The 15,849-nt window shown below is 38.9% G+C and overlaps 3 protein-coding genes across 3 annotated transcripts in view; all 3 read left to right on the top strand.

The window, feature by feature from the left end:
- Positions 1 to 2,530, top strand: part of LOC118419976 (OCIA domain-containing protein 1-like) — a 7,511-nt gene extending 4,981 nt beyond the window's left edge. Inside the window, exons 6-9 of the mRNA XM_035826680.1 lie at positions 505 to 552; positions 887 to 981; positions 1,539 to 1,739; positions 2,088 to 2,530. Coding sequence (XP_035682573.1) covers positions 505 to 552; positions 887 to 981; positions 1,539 to 1,739; positions 2,088 to 2,125 — 382 coding nt within the window. The 3' untranslated portion in view covers positions 2,126 to 2,530. The remainder of the gene's footprint in view (positions 1 to 504; positions 553 to 886; positions 982 to 1,538; positions 1,740 to 2,087) is intronic.
- Positions 2,531 to 3,081: 551 nt separating this feature from the next.
- Positions 3,082 to 7,132, top strand: LOC118419969 (dehydrogenase/reductase SDR family member on chromosome X-like). The gene is made up of 7 exons (XM_035826671.1): positions 3,082 to 3,252; positions 3,794 to 3,901; positions 4,366 to 4,434; positions 4,570 to 4,671; positions 5,437 to 5,644; positions 6,136 to 6,346; positions 6,944 to 7,132. The coding sequence occupies exons 1-7, from the start codon at positions 3,144 to 3,146 to the stop codon at positions 7,121 to 7,123; spliced, it is 987 nt and encodes a 328-aa protein (XP_035682564.1). The 5' UTR covers positions 3,082 to 3,143; the 3' UTR covers positions 7,124 to 7,132.
- Positions 7,133 to 9,302: 2,170 nt separating this feature from the next.
- On the top strand, positions 9,303 to 15,783 carry LOC118419966 (leucine-rich repeat-containing protein 58-like). The gene is made up of 4 exons (XM_035826667.1): positions 9,303 to 10,061; positions 12,334 to 12,537; positions 13,110 to 13,312; positions 13,790 to 15,783. The coding sequence occupies exons 1-4, from the start codon at positions 9,616 to 9,618 to the stop codon at positions 13,981 to 13,983; spliced, it is 1,047 nt and encodes a 348-aa protein (XP_035682560.1). The 5' UTR covers positions 9,303 to 9,615; the 3' UTR covers positions 13,984 to 15,783.
- Positions 15,784 to 15,849: the final 66 nt, after the last annotated feature.

Here is a 15,849-nt window from a genome sequence, read left to right as displayed (position 1 = left end):
GTCGAATTTCATAGGGTTCGTGCAAATGCTTAGGCACCCCTGAAGTTGCTGTCATGTCTTGTAGTTCATCAAGTATGCAAATACATTTGTTGCTAAGATTAGGCATGTCTGTTGATTTCTTCCTCTCACTCTATGGGGGATGTGACTTCCATGCAATTTTAGAAAATGTTCTACTATTCCCTGCCAGCCAGAGGGAAAACCATTCTGACCTCCAAGTTAACCTTTACATCCTGCCAGTCGCCATGCAGTTACATCATCTTCCCCCACACATCCTATCACACTGACTACTGTATTCAAATAGCCCAAGAACACAAACATCCAAACACAGTGAAAACAATATATCGGCATATTTGGCAATGAAGGAAGTAGAGGAAAGTCAAACTCATCAGAGATAACCTGATGGTGCTTCTTTCACTTTTTTTCTTGATCATAAATTGGTCATTTTCCCTTGACAATTTGATAGTCAATGAAATAAAAACATGCCTTTCATCAAATGTTTTCCAGCGATGGTACTAGTGCAGACCCTTGGGGTACACCAGGACAGGATCCTGGGTGAGCATGTCTATTCTCTTTATGTTGCATACTAGAAGAAATTCCTTTTACAACTGTTTTAGAGCAAAGAAATAAGAATGGTGTCTCTTAAGTTTCTCTTGTTAAGGTTGTCATTTGTTACCAAAAATGATGGTCTGAAATTTAACTTCAATGAATCAAATTTTATTGGGGAAGACAGAACTTTTATTTTTAAAAACACTTGGCACATTTTGAGTGAATGCCATTATCAATGATATTCGATACATGTATAGGCATTTACTAACTAAAGGTATTCTTCTCTTCTTGTTATGACTTTAAAAATCTTATCCTTTTTTGTTGTACTCTTCTTGTTCAGCATGTCTTCAGACTATGGCAGTTCCTCATCATTTGGGCAGGACTCTTCTGGGGGATTCAGGGATACTGAAGTGGAGTTATCAGGACCTGTAGAAGGTAACTGGAAACCCATAGTAGGGTGTTTTATCACCATGTGTGTGCCATTGTGAAAAAAAAAACATGTACTAGTACGTTGCTGCAATGTATTCATTTTGTATTGAGTGTCTATACTCATAGTTATAGATTTCTAAAGTTTTATCTGCATGCATGTCTTGTGTTACATTTAATTCTGTCAAACTGCAGTGCAAAGCTGTTTTCAGCTCTTCATTGTAGAATGTGTGGAAAATTTTGTGATCAACCTGCTAAAAGGAACATATTTTCAGTATACATTTAATAAGATGACAAATTCATGTTGAATAAAGAGACTCTTTTTACACAACCAGTGCTTTATTCTCACCGACATTTCGGTGACCGTCTGTCACCTTCTTCAGGGCAATTCTGACTGGTTCACATTCATGTTGTGGAGTTTGTCCAAATTATAAAGAAACAGTGTGTCTGTATAGTATGTGTTTCAAATGTAGTATGATCTCTCCACACATGTACAATATACAATAACAATGGCTTTTCTGACTTGTTATGTATGTTGAGTATTCAATAATGTCTTTACTTGACAGCTTTTGGCCCCATGTCCATACCTGAGGATGAGCAGTCCAAGAAGTACCTGACATATGAGGAGCTACGGAAGCGGAACAGAGACGCCTCGCCCCCACCGGTGTCCTCGAGCTCGCCCCCTCCGCCATCGTTTCAGCCCACCTACAGGATCGGTCGGGATGGCAGTAGGGAGAGTATTGAAGAAAGGCAGTCTGATACTCAATGTGAGTTCACAGTACTGAAACCTGACCTACAGTAGGGTTTTCAGTAATGTATAGTACATTATGTACGTCAAATTATCATGTGTGAAAGATACAAATCATTACTGGTTAGGACATTGTTCTTTTTCTGAATCCAAAGACATTGTTGTGTAAACCTTGTCTCCCAGTTACCAATTGCTTGGAACCAGGAGTTCAACTGTGAGAACTGCAAACAGTGTCACAGGGATGGATATCCCCATAGGAACTCCCAGTGATGATTTAACTATCATAACACTAGATGTAGACACATTTTCAATACAAAATCATAAGAATGTTTTGCTGACATTAATCCTTTTTCCTTCTGTTTTTCAGGGAAGAAGAATCAATATGGAGATCTCTATAAAGACTGAGAAGACTAGGTGGAGAGGACTTAATATGTAAAATTGAAGAGTGGTCCTGACTTCTTGGTCAAAGCTTAGTTATGCAGACATTGTACGAAACAATATTAGTATACACCAAAGTATACTATCTAGGAATTCTCGAATTTTTCATTCTATTTTATTTGAAACTTTAAGACCTCATCAAGTAAAGCTTGCAGATTTTGCAGACCTTGCATATCAATTTTCCCATTTCTTGCTTCTTGATTCATAAAATCCATTATTGTAATTATCTAGACCATCTGTTCTTAACAAGAACAACTTGAATTTGTACATGTAAAACAAAAATCAAATCATCATATGGTATGGGTGACAATTTTCAAGCAGCTGAACTGATGTGAGAAATTTCATGCAGAAGTTAATTAATGTAAGTCACACATTTTCATGATACAAGGAAGAGGCTTTGATGAATATGTATGTCTACATCATCTTATGTAGTTGTACATGTGTACATGTATTTTTTTTTCAAATCTATTAAAATCAAAACCAGCTGTTATTGCTTGAAACTGTTGTCACTATATTATTCTTACCATAGAGTATGTCTTAGTCTTAGGTACTGAAGGAACAAATATTAGAGAAAGGCGAATATTGAAAATCACTCCTGTATTATGGTCACCCGCTGACAACTAATTGGGAGCAAACAATGGCTATAGTTAGGAAGACTGGATTCAAGCTACACCTGTTAACCTCCTTACCTGTATGCAGTGATTCCTGATACGCCACCCAACTGTTGCAGTAATATCAAAGATTACTAGATGTCGCTTTTGATCCATGATTTGCAGGCAGTTGTGCCCATTAAACTTCTGAAAATGGGGGATGAAATTGTAGAGTAGAATTTATGAACTTCGAAATGTGTGTACAGAATCTTAATCATATCTACTGTGTCTGAGTTGTCATCCGTCTTTCATGTGTAATCGTAATAAAGAGATTCGTAATTGCTGTCTTTGCCTTAACAGTAGAACGATAACCGGTGTGCACCCCTTGTGTGAAAATGGTAGTGTCCAAAGTTTCCAGCATGGCGCTTTCCATGATCCAAACTTATCTTGTTGGTGTTCAAGCGACGATTTCCCAGCTATTACAGGGTCACCGATGTTTGACAGGTTATCAACTTATCGTCTTGTACTATAGGCAAGATAATGGCATGAATACTGTTTGAATGGCATACATACGAAACGTTAATTCTGGAAAATTGATAAGCGAGTGGGAGGGGGGAATATGCTGTTGACATACATGTAAAATGTCACTGTAATTTTGCGCGTGTCAACAAAGATTCTTCTTCATATGTAAGTGACACAGTCTGAAAAGAGACATGATGAAACCGTCTGAATGACTGGACAGGAATATCCGTACTGTATGAAGATACGTTTTCTTAACACCACAAGATACCTACCGGCCTAAGTCAGGTTTGCACTTCCGGGTTGCTGAAAAAAAGTACACTTTCAAAGTCCTGAGCATTTCTTGAAGTCATGATGCGATGATATGCCTCTGTAGATGTTGATAGACTGTTTGATTTATACCTGTTAGTGATTTTTAAGTCACTGTAGTCAATTTATACTCACAATCAGAATGACTCGCATCAAGTTGCTAAACCACTGGTATTGTTATTGCCTTTTTTTTAAGTTATAAAGTTTTTTATCTTAGATCAACCAAGACAAGATGGGAAGGTTGCCATAGTAACAGGTGGAGCAAAAGGCATAGGGTTGGAAGTGACCAAAGGATTGGCACAGCTTGGCATGCACGTCTTTATAGGTAAGGTTCAGAGATTTAAGTTAAAACGAGGTTTTATTAAAACCTTGGTTAAAACTTAAACTTTCAAGTTTTGCATAATCATTAATAATGTGTGTATGCAGAATATATTGCTATCTGCTATTCACAATTTATGAGAATTTTCCTTCATGAAAGAAGCTTGGTCTTCTTCATCTGCAATGCATGCGAAACCTCATTTAGTTGAGGGTTCAGGAATGGTTAAATATCATGAAAGATAATCAAAGACAAATAAAAAAAATGCTCCCCATCGAGATCTCTTCAGTGTCACTGATGAATGATAACGGATTACCAAAATCATATCCAGTTGCTTGAGTAACTGCTTTTTTGGCGTATACTATACTATACTATACTATACTATACTATGATAAAAGATAGTTGTATAATGTACAGTGCATGATCATCTTTCAATCATGCTGATATTGATGTATCCTGTAATGTGTTGTCAGGTGGGAGGAGCCAGGACGAAGCAAACATAGCAATAGAACATATCAAGAAGTCTTGTCCACAAGCCAAAGGTGAGAACTCAACAATTCAATACTACAAAAATCCCTTTTTTGAGCTCTTGTTGCAGCTTTTTACAGTATTGTCACCATTGCAAGGTACATGTAGTCCCAATTCTGAAATAACAGTTGAATATGTTTTACCTACAGTTGAGTTTATTAGGTTGGACCTGGCATCTATGAAGTCCATCCATCAGTTTGTAGAAAAGTTTAAATCCAGACAACTCCCGTTACATCTGCTGATCAACAATGGTATGTATTCTTTGATATAGACATGTCAAATACAAATGTATTACTCTTCATTGGTAAGCATTTTAGTTTGTTTCCAGTGAAGGTGCTTTCAAAATATGGCCTATTACCATCTCTGTAGTGACCGCTTGTTCAATACTTTTGCTTGCTAACATGGTTAGCAAGCGACAGTATTGAGCCAGCGGCCACTATGGAGTATGGTACTCAGGCTATTCAAAACATGTGTAAATAGGTAACGTAGGATTCTAAAGAGCTATAAAGGGCTATGGAGGCCCATTAGTGCTCTGTAAGAGGCTCTCTGTGTAATGGTTCTAACAGGAGCTCAAACTAAGTACCAGTAAGTAGTTAAAGTATAATTGATGTCAGAGTGATATTGACGGTTTTCTAATGGCAAATGTCTGTTGCAAGTAAATAATTGTCCTGTAGATAGAAATTAAACGCAATTGCATACTTACTCCCAGACTTTATCTAGAAATTCAGCATAGTGTTATATTTTCATCTAGCCTGATTAAATCTCACTCATAGCAGCCTGCCCAACATCCACCAGCCTCCTAGAAGAGGAAAAGAGCCAGTTACAGCCCCAGACTGCAGAGTTTGTGTTACACAGACTAATGATATACAACATTACAACAAGATGTATGCTTGAAACTGGTTATTTTGAAACCCCCATATTCTATACCTTAATGAAAATGACAGTCAAAATGATATCAAAATGTTTGTAATATATAAGATAGTTTTATCGATGTATGATTTTCGCTCTACCTGCAGCTGGAGTGATGTTGACCCCTTACAGTCTAACAGAGGACGGATTCGAGACACACTTCGGAATCAACCACCTCGGTCACTTCCTGCTGACCAACCTGTTACTGGACACCTTGAGGTCCAGTGGAAAATCTGATCACTGGTCGCGGATAGTGTTCGTATCTTCCGCCGTACATTCCATTGGGGATATCAACTTTGATGACTTAAACAGCAGGTAATAGTTAAGACTTAAATACGTTCACTTGATAGTGATAAACCTGTTCAAAAGCATTGCCTGTTACAAAGGCATTAGTATTTGACGCAAAGTGTCAATTTTTGTTGGCCATGCCGCTCTTTGGTGTGCATTCACTGTATAGTTTCTTTTTCATATTATGAGGATTATCAGACCATATTTGTCATTATCTCTGTCAGGGCTGTCTCCAGGACCCTTCCTTCTGTCTTAGAACAAAAATTTGCTTGTTGCAATGTTAGAAAAAAGAATTCACGCCATTGAAACAGACATGAAACTGATAAAAATGTATATTTCTAAGCAAAAGATGACAGTTTTAGTAATGAACAACATGGGCTCTCAAACAATCAGTGGGATGGAAAAATATTTAAAGCTGAGGACAGTCCTGATCTGTATCAAAACTCTATCACGTCTCATTCGCTAATGTTCTTGAACAGATCTTATGAAAATACATGTTAACTGCTCTCTCATTGCAGCAAAAACTACTCCCCACATGCAGGATACGCTCAGAGTAAGCTTGCCAATGTCCTGACAGCCTATGAACTTCAGGAAAGGCTATTGGCTGACCAAAGTCACGTGACTGCCAATGCACTCCACCCCGGAGTGGTGAACTCTGACCTCTACCAGCATGTCATGTGGCCTATGAGAGTGGCACAAAGGATCATGGGATGGATTGGTTTAACAAAGGTAAGCATATAGAATGTTTTGTTGATTTTTCATTTAATAATAAAAAAAAGTATATTGTAAACAACAGGGATATATTCTACATTGGCATACTTTTCTAGATCTGTTTCCGTCTATTGACTATACAGATAAAAATGAACTAAATACTTGCACCAAGGGTGGGGATGTCCCTGTAGCTCAGATTTTGATTTTTTCTGATTAGTTGGTAACTGGGAGAACCCTTAAATCCTTGTAAGAGCAACTCGGTTGGGGCTGCACCCATCCTTTAAGGAAAGGATGTAAAATGGGGGTCCTGTATTCAAGGTGAGCATGTTAACTGGGAATGGCTAGCTGCCTAGTCATCAGTGTAACACAATCTCTAATGTCCAGGTCTGTAACTGGCCCCTCCTCGCAGCTCCTCGCAGAGGCTGGCCAGACATAGGGGCGGGCTGCTATAAGCATGATTTAATCAGGCTAGCTAGCTTCCCCTCTCTGTAAAAATATTACCCCGCTACTGAAACAATTAGACAACTTACTGCCTGATGCACCACTGGGCACTATTGTGGTCTGAACGAATGAAGGAATACGTGCTTGATAAATAAACGTGTTTATCATTTCCAGACACCTGCACAAGGCGCAGACACCATCCTGTATGCTGCCATGTCTCCTGACCTAGAGGGCATAGGAGGTCATTACCTTGACAACTGTCAGTCAGTCCCCTCCTGTGACCAATCATACAACAAAGACTTACAGAAGAGACTTTGGGAGGAGAGCTGTAGACTTGTGCATTTGCAAGAATGAAGTACAATGTCTAATGAAAAATACATATTGCTTAAAACAAATTGTGCAATAGAGATTGAATTTGAACATCCATGGTTGTTATTACAACTCCCTGTTCGTAGCAAACTTGCGGAATTAAAGAGGATATGCGTGGGAAGATGCTGGCAACTGTTGACGGTAAATTTAGGCGTACAGGTAATGCTTAATGGTAAATTCAGAAAGACCAACAATGGTTGATACGGAAGCCGCCCAACGTATTCTGAAGGACTCAATCACCTACATGTAGCGGCGGAACTTTTTGTTGTTGTAAAAACTGCTGATTTATGAGGTGTGGAGCTGGTGACAGACAACAACATCGTATTGAACCCAGTGTGTTCAGGAGTGTGATCTCCGAGGGTTATCTGACACTGCCTCTGCAGGTTCACTTAAAGGGTGTCTCAATAACAATTAGCGATTAAGTCAGCATGACAAATTAAGTGTTACGTAGAATAAAAATGTCCAATAATGCTTTACATACAATATACTGATAACACTTAACGTTGAATTAGAGAGAGAGTGGGCCAGCTATCATGATTAACGGTGAATTAAAATGGTTCCAAGGTTCTGGAAGCCGTAAAAGCTGAACTTCTAAAGTGCCCTTGCGGTGTGCCACTTTGTACTCACTAAAGGACCTTGGGTCTGTTAATAGGCTTCAGGAAGAATGGATGTCATTAGTGACTGTGGTGGGCACTAGTTCAGAAACTTCAGGTCCAACGGATCAGGTCTAGACCTAAAACTGGACCAGATTCATTCATTTTCTTCGGTAGGTATTTAGCCTCCAAACATGTGAATGCCTACCCTACTAGTAATCTGTTTATTTTCTGATAGGTCCAACATCCAGTCCAACAAATTGTTTTGGGTCCGTTTTTCTTCAGACCGGTCCAACAAGATTTTTAATCACCTAGCTGACAGCTTGAAGGAGCCTGGCAAGGTCCCAACTGACTTATTGATGGAGAAATGTTCCAGATGTGGAATAAAACATGTTTTTCTCAAGGATGTTTGTTTATAAAAAGTTTGCTTCCTGTTTGTTTGTTTGTTTCAACTTTTGTTTAGCTGCTTCATGATCCTTCACGAGAACCTCAAATCAGCCAGTAGGCCACTTTTCATTCAGAGGTCCAGGGTATTAAATAAATCTGTACACAGAGTGCAATCGTTTTCTCTGTGGGCTAGACAGTACAGGCAAGTGTAGCACTTTTTAGTTATAAAAATGCTTATTTGTTTATTTATTATTTATGAAGTTAGCAACTTTTGACATTGAGATTATCAAAGTGCTAACGTTATTGAAGTAAATAATGTCACACTGCATTGTCATATTTCCTTCTGAACATGCTGGAAATCGATTCAAAATAGTTTAACCGCATTTTTTTCTTAGGTACTGGGCCACACCAATTTAATTTCTTGGTTCACGGATTTTTTCATAAAAAATATGGAGCGAGAGGGCGAAATAAAAATATAAATTGTAAAATGGTTGGGGTAAAGGTAACGGCTAATCCAAAACATAAAGAAAAAAAGTTTTCAGCTCGAAAAAGTACAAAAAACACTATTCTTGTACAGTAACAGCACCTGTACCCACACTTTAAGGAGCTTAAAATATAAAGGCCAATTTGCTACACCAGAAAGTTGGTGAATGGTTTCATTAATGGTGAAAATTTGCTGAGTAGTAATTTTTTTTTTTTTTTAATTTTTCAAAAAAATAGGAGCGAGCGAATCCGTGAACCAATCAATTAAATTGGTGTGGCCTCTAAGGTCTTCTAAGAAACCTGTAGGCATAGATCTCCAAATTTCCAACACCCCTCCCATTCACAGTGAGCGCGTCCATCTTTTGCCCTATGACGAACCGCGTTGCTATTGGTCAAGCCACTTTAGGGGATCATCCGTTTTGCAAATTTCAAGATGCGTTCCTTTCATTATATCAAGGATTATGGAGAAAATCTTTCATTAACAGCATTATATTTTCTAAGAAAATTGTAAGTGGTAAAATGGACTTATATTTCCAAAGCAAAAGCTAATTTTATGTAGCGCATACTACACCCTGTTACGATTAGTGGTGGATTGCCCCTTCTATTAATAGCATTCCTAGCGGTTGTGTAATAAGGGGTAACTTTTGTCTTGGAAGGAGCAAGGAGGTTAAGAAAGACTCTTTCTTTAACCTCCTTGGAAGGAGGTTTTCGGCATGGAACTTCTCAAATACCGGGTCAGCTAGGAACGATCTTGTCATGCCACGCCATTTTCCTGTCACCGGTCCACACGTAGACGGCCACCTCTCGATCTTTTGACGCTATATCCGGATAATATACGCGTATCCGGATGTTACAAAAGCTTGGAGACCGGGCTCATAGATTTAAATCAGGAAAGCGTCACCGGCGGTAGAATCATCGGTAAAAACCGTCTTAGAAGATAGCTCAACTTCATCGTCAACCTTCGTCACAACTAGGATATCTTCAAGAAGTATCTCGGTGTTAAGAAGAAGGGCCATGGATGACGACGACGGCGAAAACGTGGTGGATTTCTCTCGGTCCGACCTGGACCTGTTCCCGGAGCAGCTGACAGAGACGGCCGGTGCCTTGGACTGTAAGACCCTTCTCCTAACGCACAACCGTATAGCGATCTTACCGCGGGCCATTTCTCAATTCCAAAGTCTCCAAGTCCTCGATTTTAGCTCCAACCACTTGAGTTACATCTCAGAAGAGATCGTACAGCTCCCGAAACTTCGTACTTTGATCGTGAAAAACAACAGATTGGACGAGTCCGCCCTCCCCAAGAACTTGGAACTCGCTCCGTCCCTCGAAGTGTTGAATCTCAGCGGGAATCTTTTTACTGATTTTCCCTCACAGTTCACGCAAATGGACAAACTAAAAGCTTTGTACTTGGGAGGCAACAGGATTAGAACACTGCCACCGGAGATAGAGAACATGCAAGGGTGAGTTACATGGGATTTGTTACTTGTTAACGTGACTTCCGTGATTTCATCATCCATTTATTAAAATACACTTGAAGTTATGGTTATATTGTTATGTAAATATACCATACAGAAAAACACAACAGGTTTAGTCTTGAAGTGTATGATTTATCAAAACTATGAACCACACAATATGAGACATGACAGCCAATTTTATCTCAGTGAAATTATGATTGTGTGCACCTAACATTTAATTATTAGGACAGGTAAATTGTGATTTTAGCATTAACGTTACATGATTTTTCACATATGACTTGAAACTGTAGTTTAAGACCCATTTAAGTATTCTTTCTGTAACAGCAAATTGCATGTCCTTGCCTCAAGTCATTTTCACATGTGCTTAAGTTAAAATCACACCTACAAAGTGCCAACCCATCTCACCTGACATGAGTCAGCATAAAACGTCGCCGGCAAGGCAGATCATGTTTCACTTACGAAGCATGTTTGACACCAGTCTTTGTCTATTGAATACTGCAGAGTCATCCTTAGCTGTGCTCACTAATTTGTTTTATCAAATCGTCTTGTGACATGTCAGAAGCTAAGGTGAAAATTATAATTGATGATCAGATCAGCACCTGTAGAATCATAAGATTTTAATTTAGAGCAAAATTGTCTTGTTGGTCTTTTCCTTTATGTAAATGAGCGTTATCTAGGCACTGCATCCTTCAACTGGTCATGGTATCTAGTATGCCTTAGGGTACTAGTAGTTTACCAGGGACGCAATACAAACAAACAAAGCTAGCAAGTTCTGAAATTACAAGCAATTTATTCCAAAGTATGATTATGAAATGAGTTCAGACAACATAACCACATGTATTCATTTACAGTATTGTCAAAAGGAGAAATTTGAACAAATTTTGATGACTTTTCCAGTATTTCTTCTTGATCTTCTTGCCTTGGGTACTGCATAGCCTTTACTTGTATGTTAGCAATCATCCCACATCTGACTAGTGTCTAGTTGACAACAGAAAATGGCAAAATCCTGTATCCAAGGGCATCAGTGTTAAAAACCTGACAAACATCCAAAGTTTGACGTCAATGTATGTGAAGTGTCATCTTCTAAATGTTCCATTAGACTTTGAGAAATTCCATAGAAAGTTTGGATGGTCCTCTGGGCTTTCTCAAGTGTTGAAGTGATGCTTTCCCTCCTACAGGGTATTGACGTCATCAACTCACTTAGGGATTAGTCCATGCCAACATCCATGAGAAATGGGTTACTTCACTGAAAAGTTAAGTAGGGGAGGTCAGGGTGATTTTTACCTTTTCCACTCTCAGATGTATTGAGAGCCTTGGACAAAATTACATGTAGCTTTAGTGCAAGACTAAATGGTTGCACTGGCATTTTGCCTAATCACCTTGTCTAATTGCTTACTTCTAGTACTAGTAGTAGTTCTACTGGGCCTCAGTTGTTGATATGGCAAACCCCCAAAGGTCTGAGTCCAAATGAAAAACCTATGTTGTTTCTAGGTCAGCATCCACCTTTATATTTGCATAACAGTTCTGTGGTAGTGCAAGGACGTCCTATATAATGTCCTTGGGTAGTGTGAGGATTTACTGCTTTTGTGCTTTAATTTAAATATTATCTCTGACTTTTAAAACAACAAACCAAAATGTACATTATGTATTTGGATTCATATCTTATAGTTTTGCTTAAGTGAAGCTCTGTGTTATATGTCTATTCCATGTCTCTTCAAAATTGCTTCAATTTAATTCTACAAACTGTAAGTACATGCCGTAGTATTGGACAGCACCTCTCTTTGAAATGCACAGTTATGTTTCTGCCACTGGAAAGTTCAAGGGTGATTGAATGAAGAAAATAGAACCCTGCATTTTTTTCTGCATCTTGATTCACTTATATTTTAGATTTAAGATTGATTTAGAATTAAAATTGACTTCTAAAATATTTTTCATTTAGAGCAGCACACAGTATATAAGTTATAACACTGAATTTTTGGCCACCGGCCGGCAAAATGCAACCTGCGCATTTTGAGTCTTATTATGTCTCACTCTCAGCATTTGTACTTTATACACTACGATAGACCTATTTAAGTTGTATCTACCTTTTGTGATTGAAGGTAGGTAGTGGATAAGGCTAAGTCTGACAATTTGACAATTTACAAAATCTAGTTGTTTAAGTAACATATACTACAGTGTATCTTATTACCTGGTTGTCTAACCTTCATTGGCATTCTACAAAGCTAAATGCTAACAACATGTTTTTGTTTGCACCTAGCCTGGAACTGCTCTACCTAGGAGGTAACTACCTGACCAGTGTACCGGTGGAAGTAAGCACCCTGTCAAATCTGTCCTGCCTGGTTCTGTGTGACAACAGACTACAGCACCTGCCCAAGGAACTCAGTAGGATGAAGAGTCTACGCTCGCTCAGTCTACACAACAACATGCTCACTACCTTACCTACAGAAATGATCAAACTCAGGTCAGTCTACACATAAAACAACATGCTCACTACCTTACCTACAGAAATGATCAAACTCAGGTCAGTCTACACATACAACATGCTCCCTACCTTACCTACAGAAATGATCAAACTCAGGTCAGTCTACACAACAACATGCTCACTACCTTACCTACAGAAATGATCAAACTCAGGTCAGTCTACACAACAACATGCTCACTACCTTACCTACAGAAATGATCAAACTCAGGTCAGTCTACACAACAACATGCTCACTACCTTACCTACAGAAATGATCAAACTCAGGTCAGTCTACACAACAACATGCTCACTACCTTACCTACAGAAATGATCAAACTCAGGTCAGTCTACACAACAACATGTTCACTACCTTACCTACAGAAATAATCAAACTCAGGTCAGTCTATTGCCCCTGGGTACTACAGGCAAGTATAGGGGTTGGGTTATAATGTAGGTTATGGGATGTTAGAACATAGGAACGTACAATGTAGAAACTTGTGAAACTGATGGTGTTGTGTTACCTGTTTCTCAGACATGTAGAATAATTTCCCAATTTTTTTTTCTTTTTCCAGAAATCTACAAGAGCTCAGTTTACGTGGTAACCCTCTGGTGGTCCGGTTCGTCCGAGATCTGACCTATGACCCGCCGTCCATGCTTGAGCTGGCGGCACGAGTGGTGAAGAACCAGGGTGTGGCGTACTCTCCGGACAACTTACCCTCCACACTCGTACAGTACTTAGATGCAGCCTGTAGATGTGTCAACCCCAAGTGCAAAGGCAAGTTTTAGCACTTGAATGATCTATTCCCATTGAATACTCTTGACTAAGAGGTACTTCAAAACATTGGGCAGTTCCAAAAATAATGGCCGAGGGGGTGGAAGAGGCTAGATTCGAGGGTTCAAGCATCTGGATTGGAATGAGGGTAGGATTTTGAGCACTTAGGATTGGAACAGTGGGTTTTGTCAAGTTTGCATTGGGAACTACATTGTAGGGAGGGTTTGATCAATTTTGGATTGGAACTAAGGTAGGGAGTGGATTGGATCTAGGAAAGGGACAAAACCTGATTTTATACCTCTTCTACCCCCCTCCACATTTATTTTTTGGAACAGCCCATTTTTGGTCATTGCTTGTGGGGCAATGATTAGACCAAGGATGTTTAATATGTCTAGAATGAGATATGATACAAGCTAAATCTCTACTTCTGTTTTCAAGTTGTGTGGCCAGTTTGTGACTCTATCTTCCTCTTTTATACAGGTGTGTACTTTGAGTCCCGTTTCAAAAACGTCAAGTTCGTTGACTTCTGCGGAAAGTACCGCCTCCCTCTACTGCAGTACCTCTGCTCGCCAAACTGTAGCGTCCCGGGCCAAGAGCTCGCCTACAGCGACTCGGAATCCGAGGACGAACCCAACGTGCCTGCCAACAAGATGAAGAAGGTGCTTCTGGGATAGCTCTGTGCCTGTAAGAAGTCTCGTACAAAACTTAGCTCTGTAACCTTTTTAATTATCTAGATTTACCTAAAAAATGTCATTCTTTTCTTCAGGCTTCTGAAGATTATAAGTTCGTCATTTTTAATGTTACGGTAATACAAGATAGAACTTCAGTGTCCAAGTAGACTGGTCTGGCACTAGTGCCACTGTAAATGACCATGATGTGGGGCACCAATGTGGCACTAGTGTACTGTTTTACAAGGGTAAGCATTAATTCTAAATGGTGCTCATTGGACTAATCTACAGTGTAAGCTGCATCAACAGTTAAGTTTGTTGCAAATTACTACATGCCGGAACTAAAATGGATGTGTAAGTGCACTTGTGTGAATATGTACTATGTGTATGTACTTAGCAGGCAAATCATTTTTCTACAACATGTTTGGTAAATGGTAAATATTCCATGTCACAGAAAGAATATTTTTAGCCGAGTGTTTGAGCTTGAGCCGAGGTCTGGTTGACTAAGGGCAAAAGACAGGCGATAGATAGTTGGAATTTGAATGAAAAGTGTATTTTGTGACCATTGGCAGGGCCTTAATAGATTTGCAAAATCACGAATGTCTTTGTAATATAAAATGTATGCTGTTACTTAGGATGGATATATGTTTATTTTACTATGTAGTATCAATAAAAAAAATTAAAAAGGACATTTTTGTAGAGCTGACAGAATCCAAGAATGTCTTAGACAGAAGTGCAATAGAGATGTAGAGTTTACTGATGATTGCAATTGCTCTATCAGTGTACGTGTGCCATGTGGATGTACTGAAACTTTTGAAGAAGCAAGCAGCCAATACTGTAGATATGTCAGTGTATGACTGTGTAGGAAGTATATCAGACATTAATATTGTGCACTTATGCCAGTATAGTCATGTTTTTATGTTTCATGGACAGTGTTCGGATATGTATCACATTTACATCTGTTGTTAAAAACAGCAACACAAACATGGCTTATTGAATGACATCTGGGCACGCACAATTTCTCCTTTTGTCTGGAAAAAGAAATCATGTTTCTTTCCTTACTTAGTGCTGGTAAAAAGTCCGGAATTCTGCTACAAAATGAGAACAAGTACATTACAAAATGACATATATTCATAGTTCTCTAAACATGCATTTTTTTTCACTCTTACCTCAAATTTGACCTCTCCAGACGATGCCATTCTTTGAATCAGGATTGTGTCCTGTTTATTTCATTAGGTGTATTTCATCTTTTAAGCCAATTAGTAATTACTCAAGCAACTGGACATGATGTTGGAAACGGTCATATCCGGTTGCTTGAGTAATTGCTATTTGGCGAATCTTAATGCCTCGATGTCTAACCTTCATTGACTACTTTCATCTTTTTATTTTAACAAAAGTTGTATTTAGATGTTGATCATCATCATAATCATTCTTCGACCCTAAGGGATACCACCAGCCTTGGTTTTAATTTGTAGTACTGTAAACAGAAAAGAATAACGTTATTATTGAGGCATCAAATGTTATCAAAATGAAAAGTGCCATTGCCCAAATAACATGAACATCGTTAATTGTATCAGGTCTACTGTTACATGGATGGGCAAGTGTGAGTAACAGTGTGGTTTTCATTTAGAAGCACCTGTGATGCTCAGTTGTGTTCATGTGATAGCCTGTAAGAACACTGTGTAGAGATGACACGGGTCCAGACCCAGTCTCTATATGTATGTGTTGTAGGGTTTTCCTTCATGGACTCAGAAAGCCTTGATGTCTTGCAGTGTACAAATACAGATCATTGGCAAACTACAGTTACTGTACTTAGTCTGTCTCCTGTGTTTTTGATACACCATGTAGTTTCTCCATGCTTACAGTGTGTCC

Source organism: Branchiostoma floridae, chromosome 7, assembly GCF_000003815.2.
Source record: "Branchiostoma floridae strain S238N-H82 chromosome 7, Bfl_VNyyK, whole genome shotgun sequence".
NCBI lineage: Eukaryota > Metazoa > Chordata > Leptocardii > Amphioxiformes > Branchiostomatidae > Branchiostoma > Branchiostoma floridae.
Note: the sequence above shows the minus strand (reverse complement) of the source record. Positions and strands in the feature narration are given on the sequence as shown.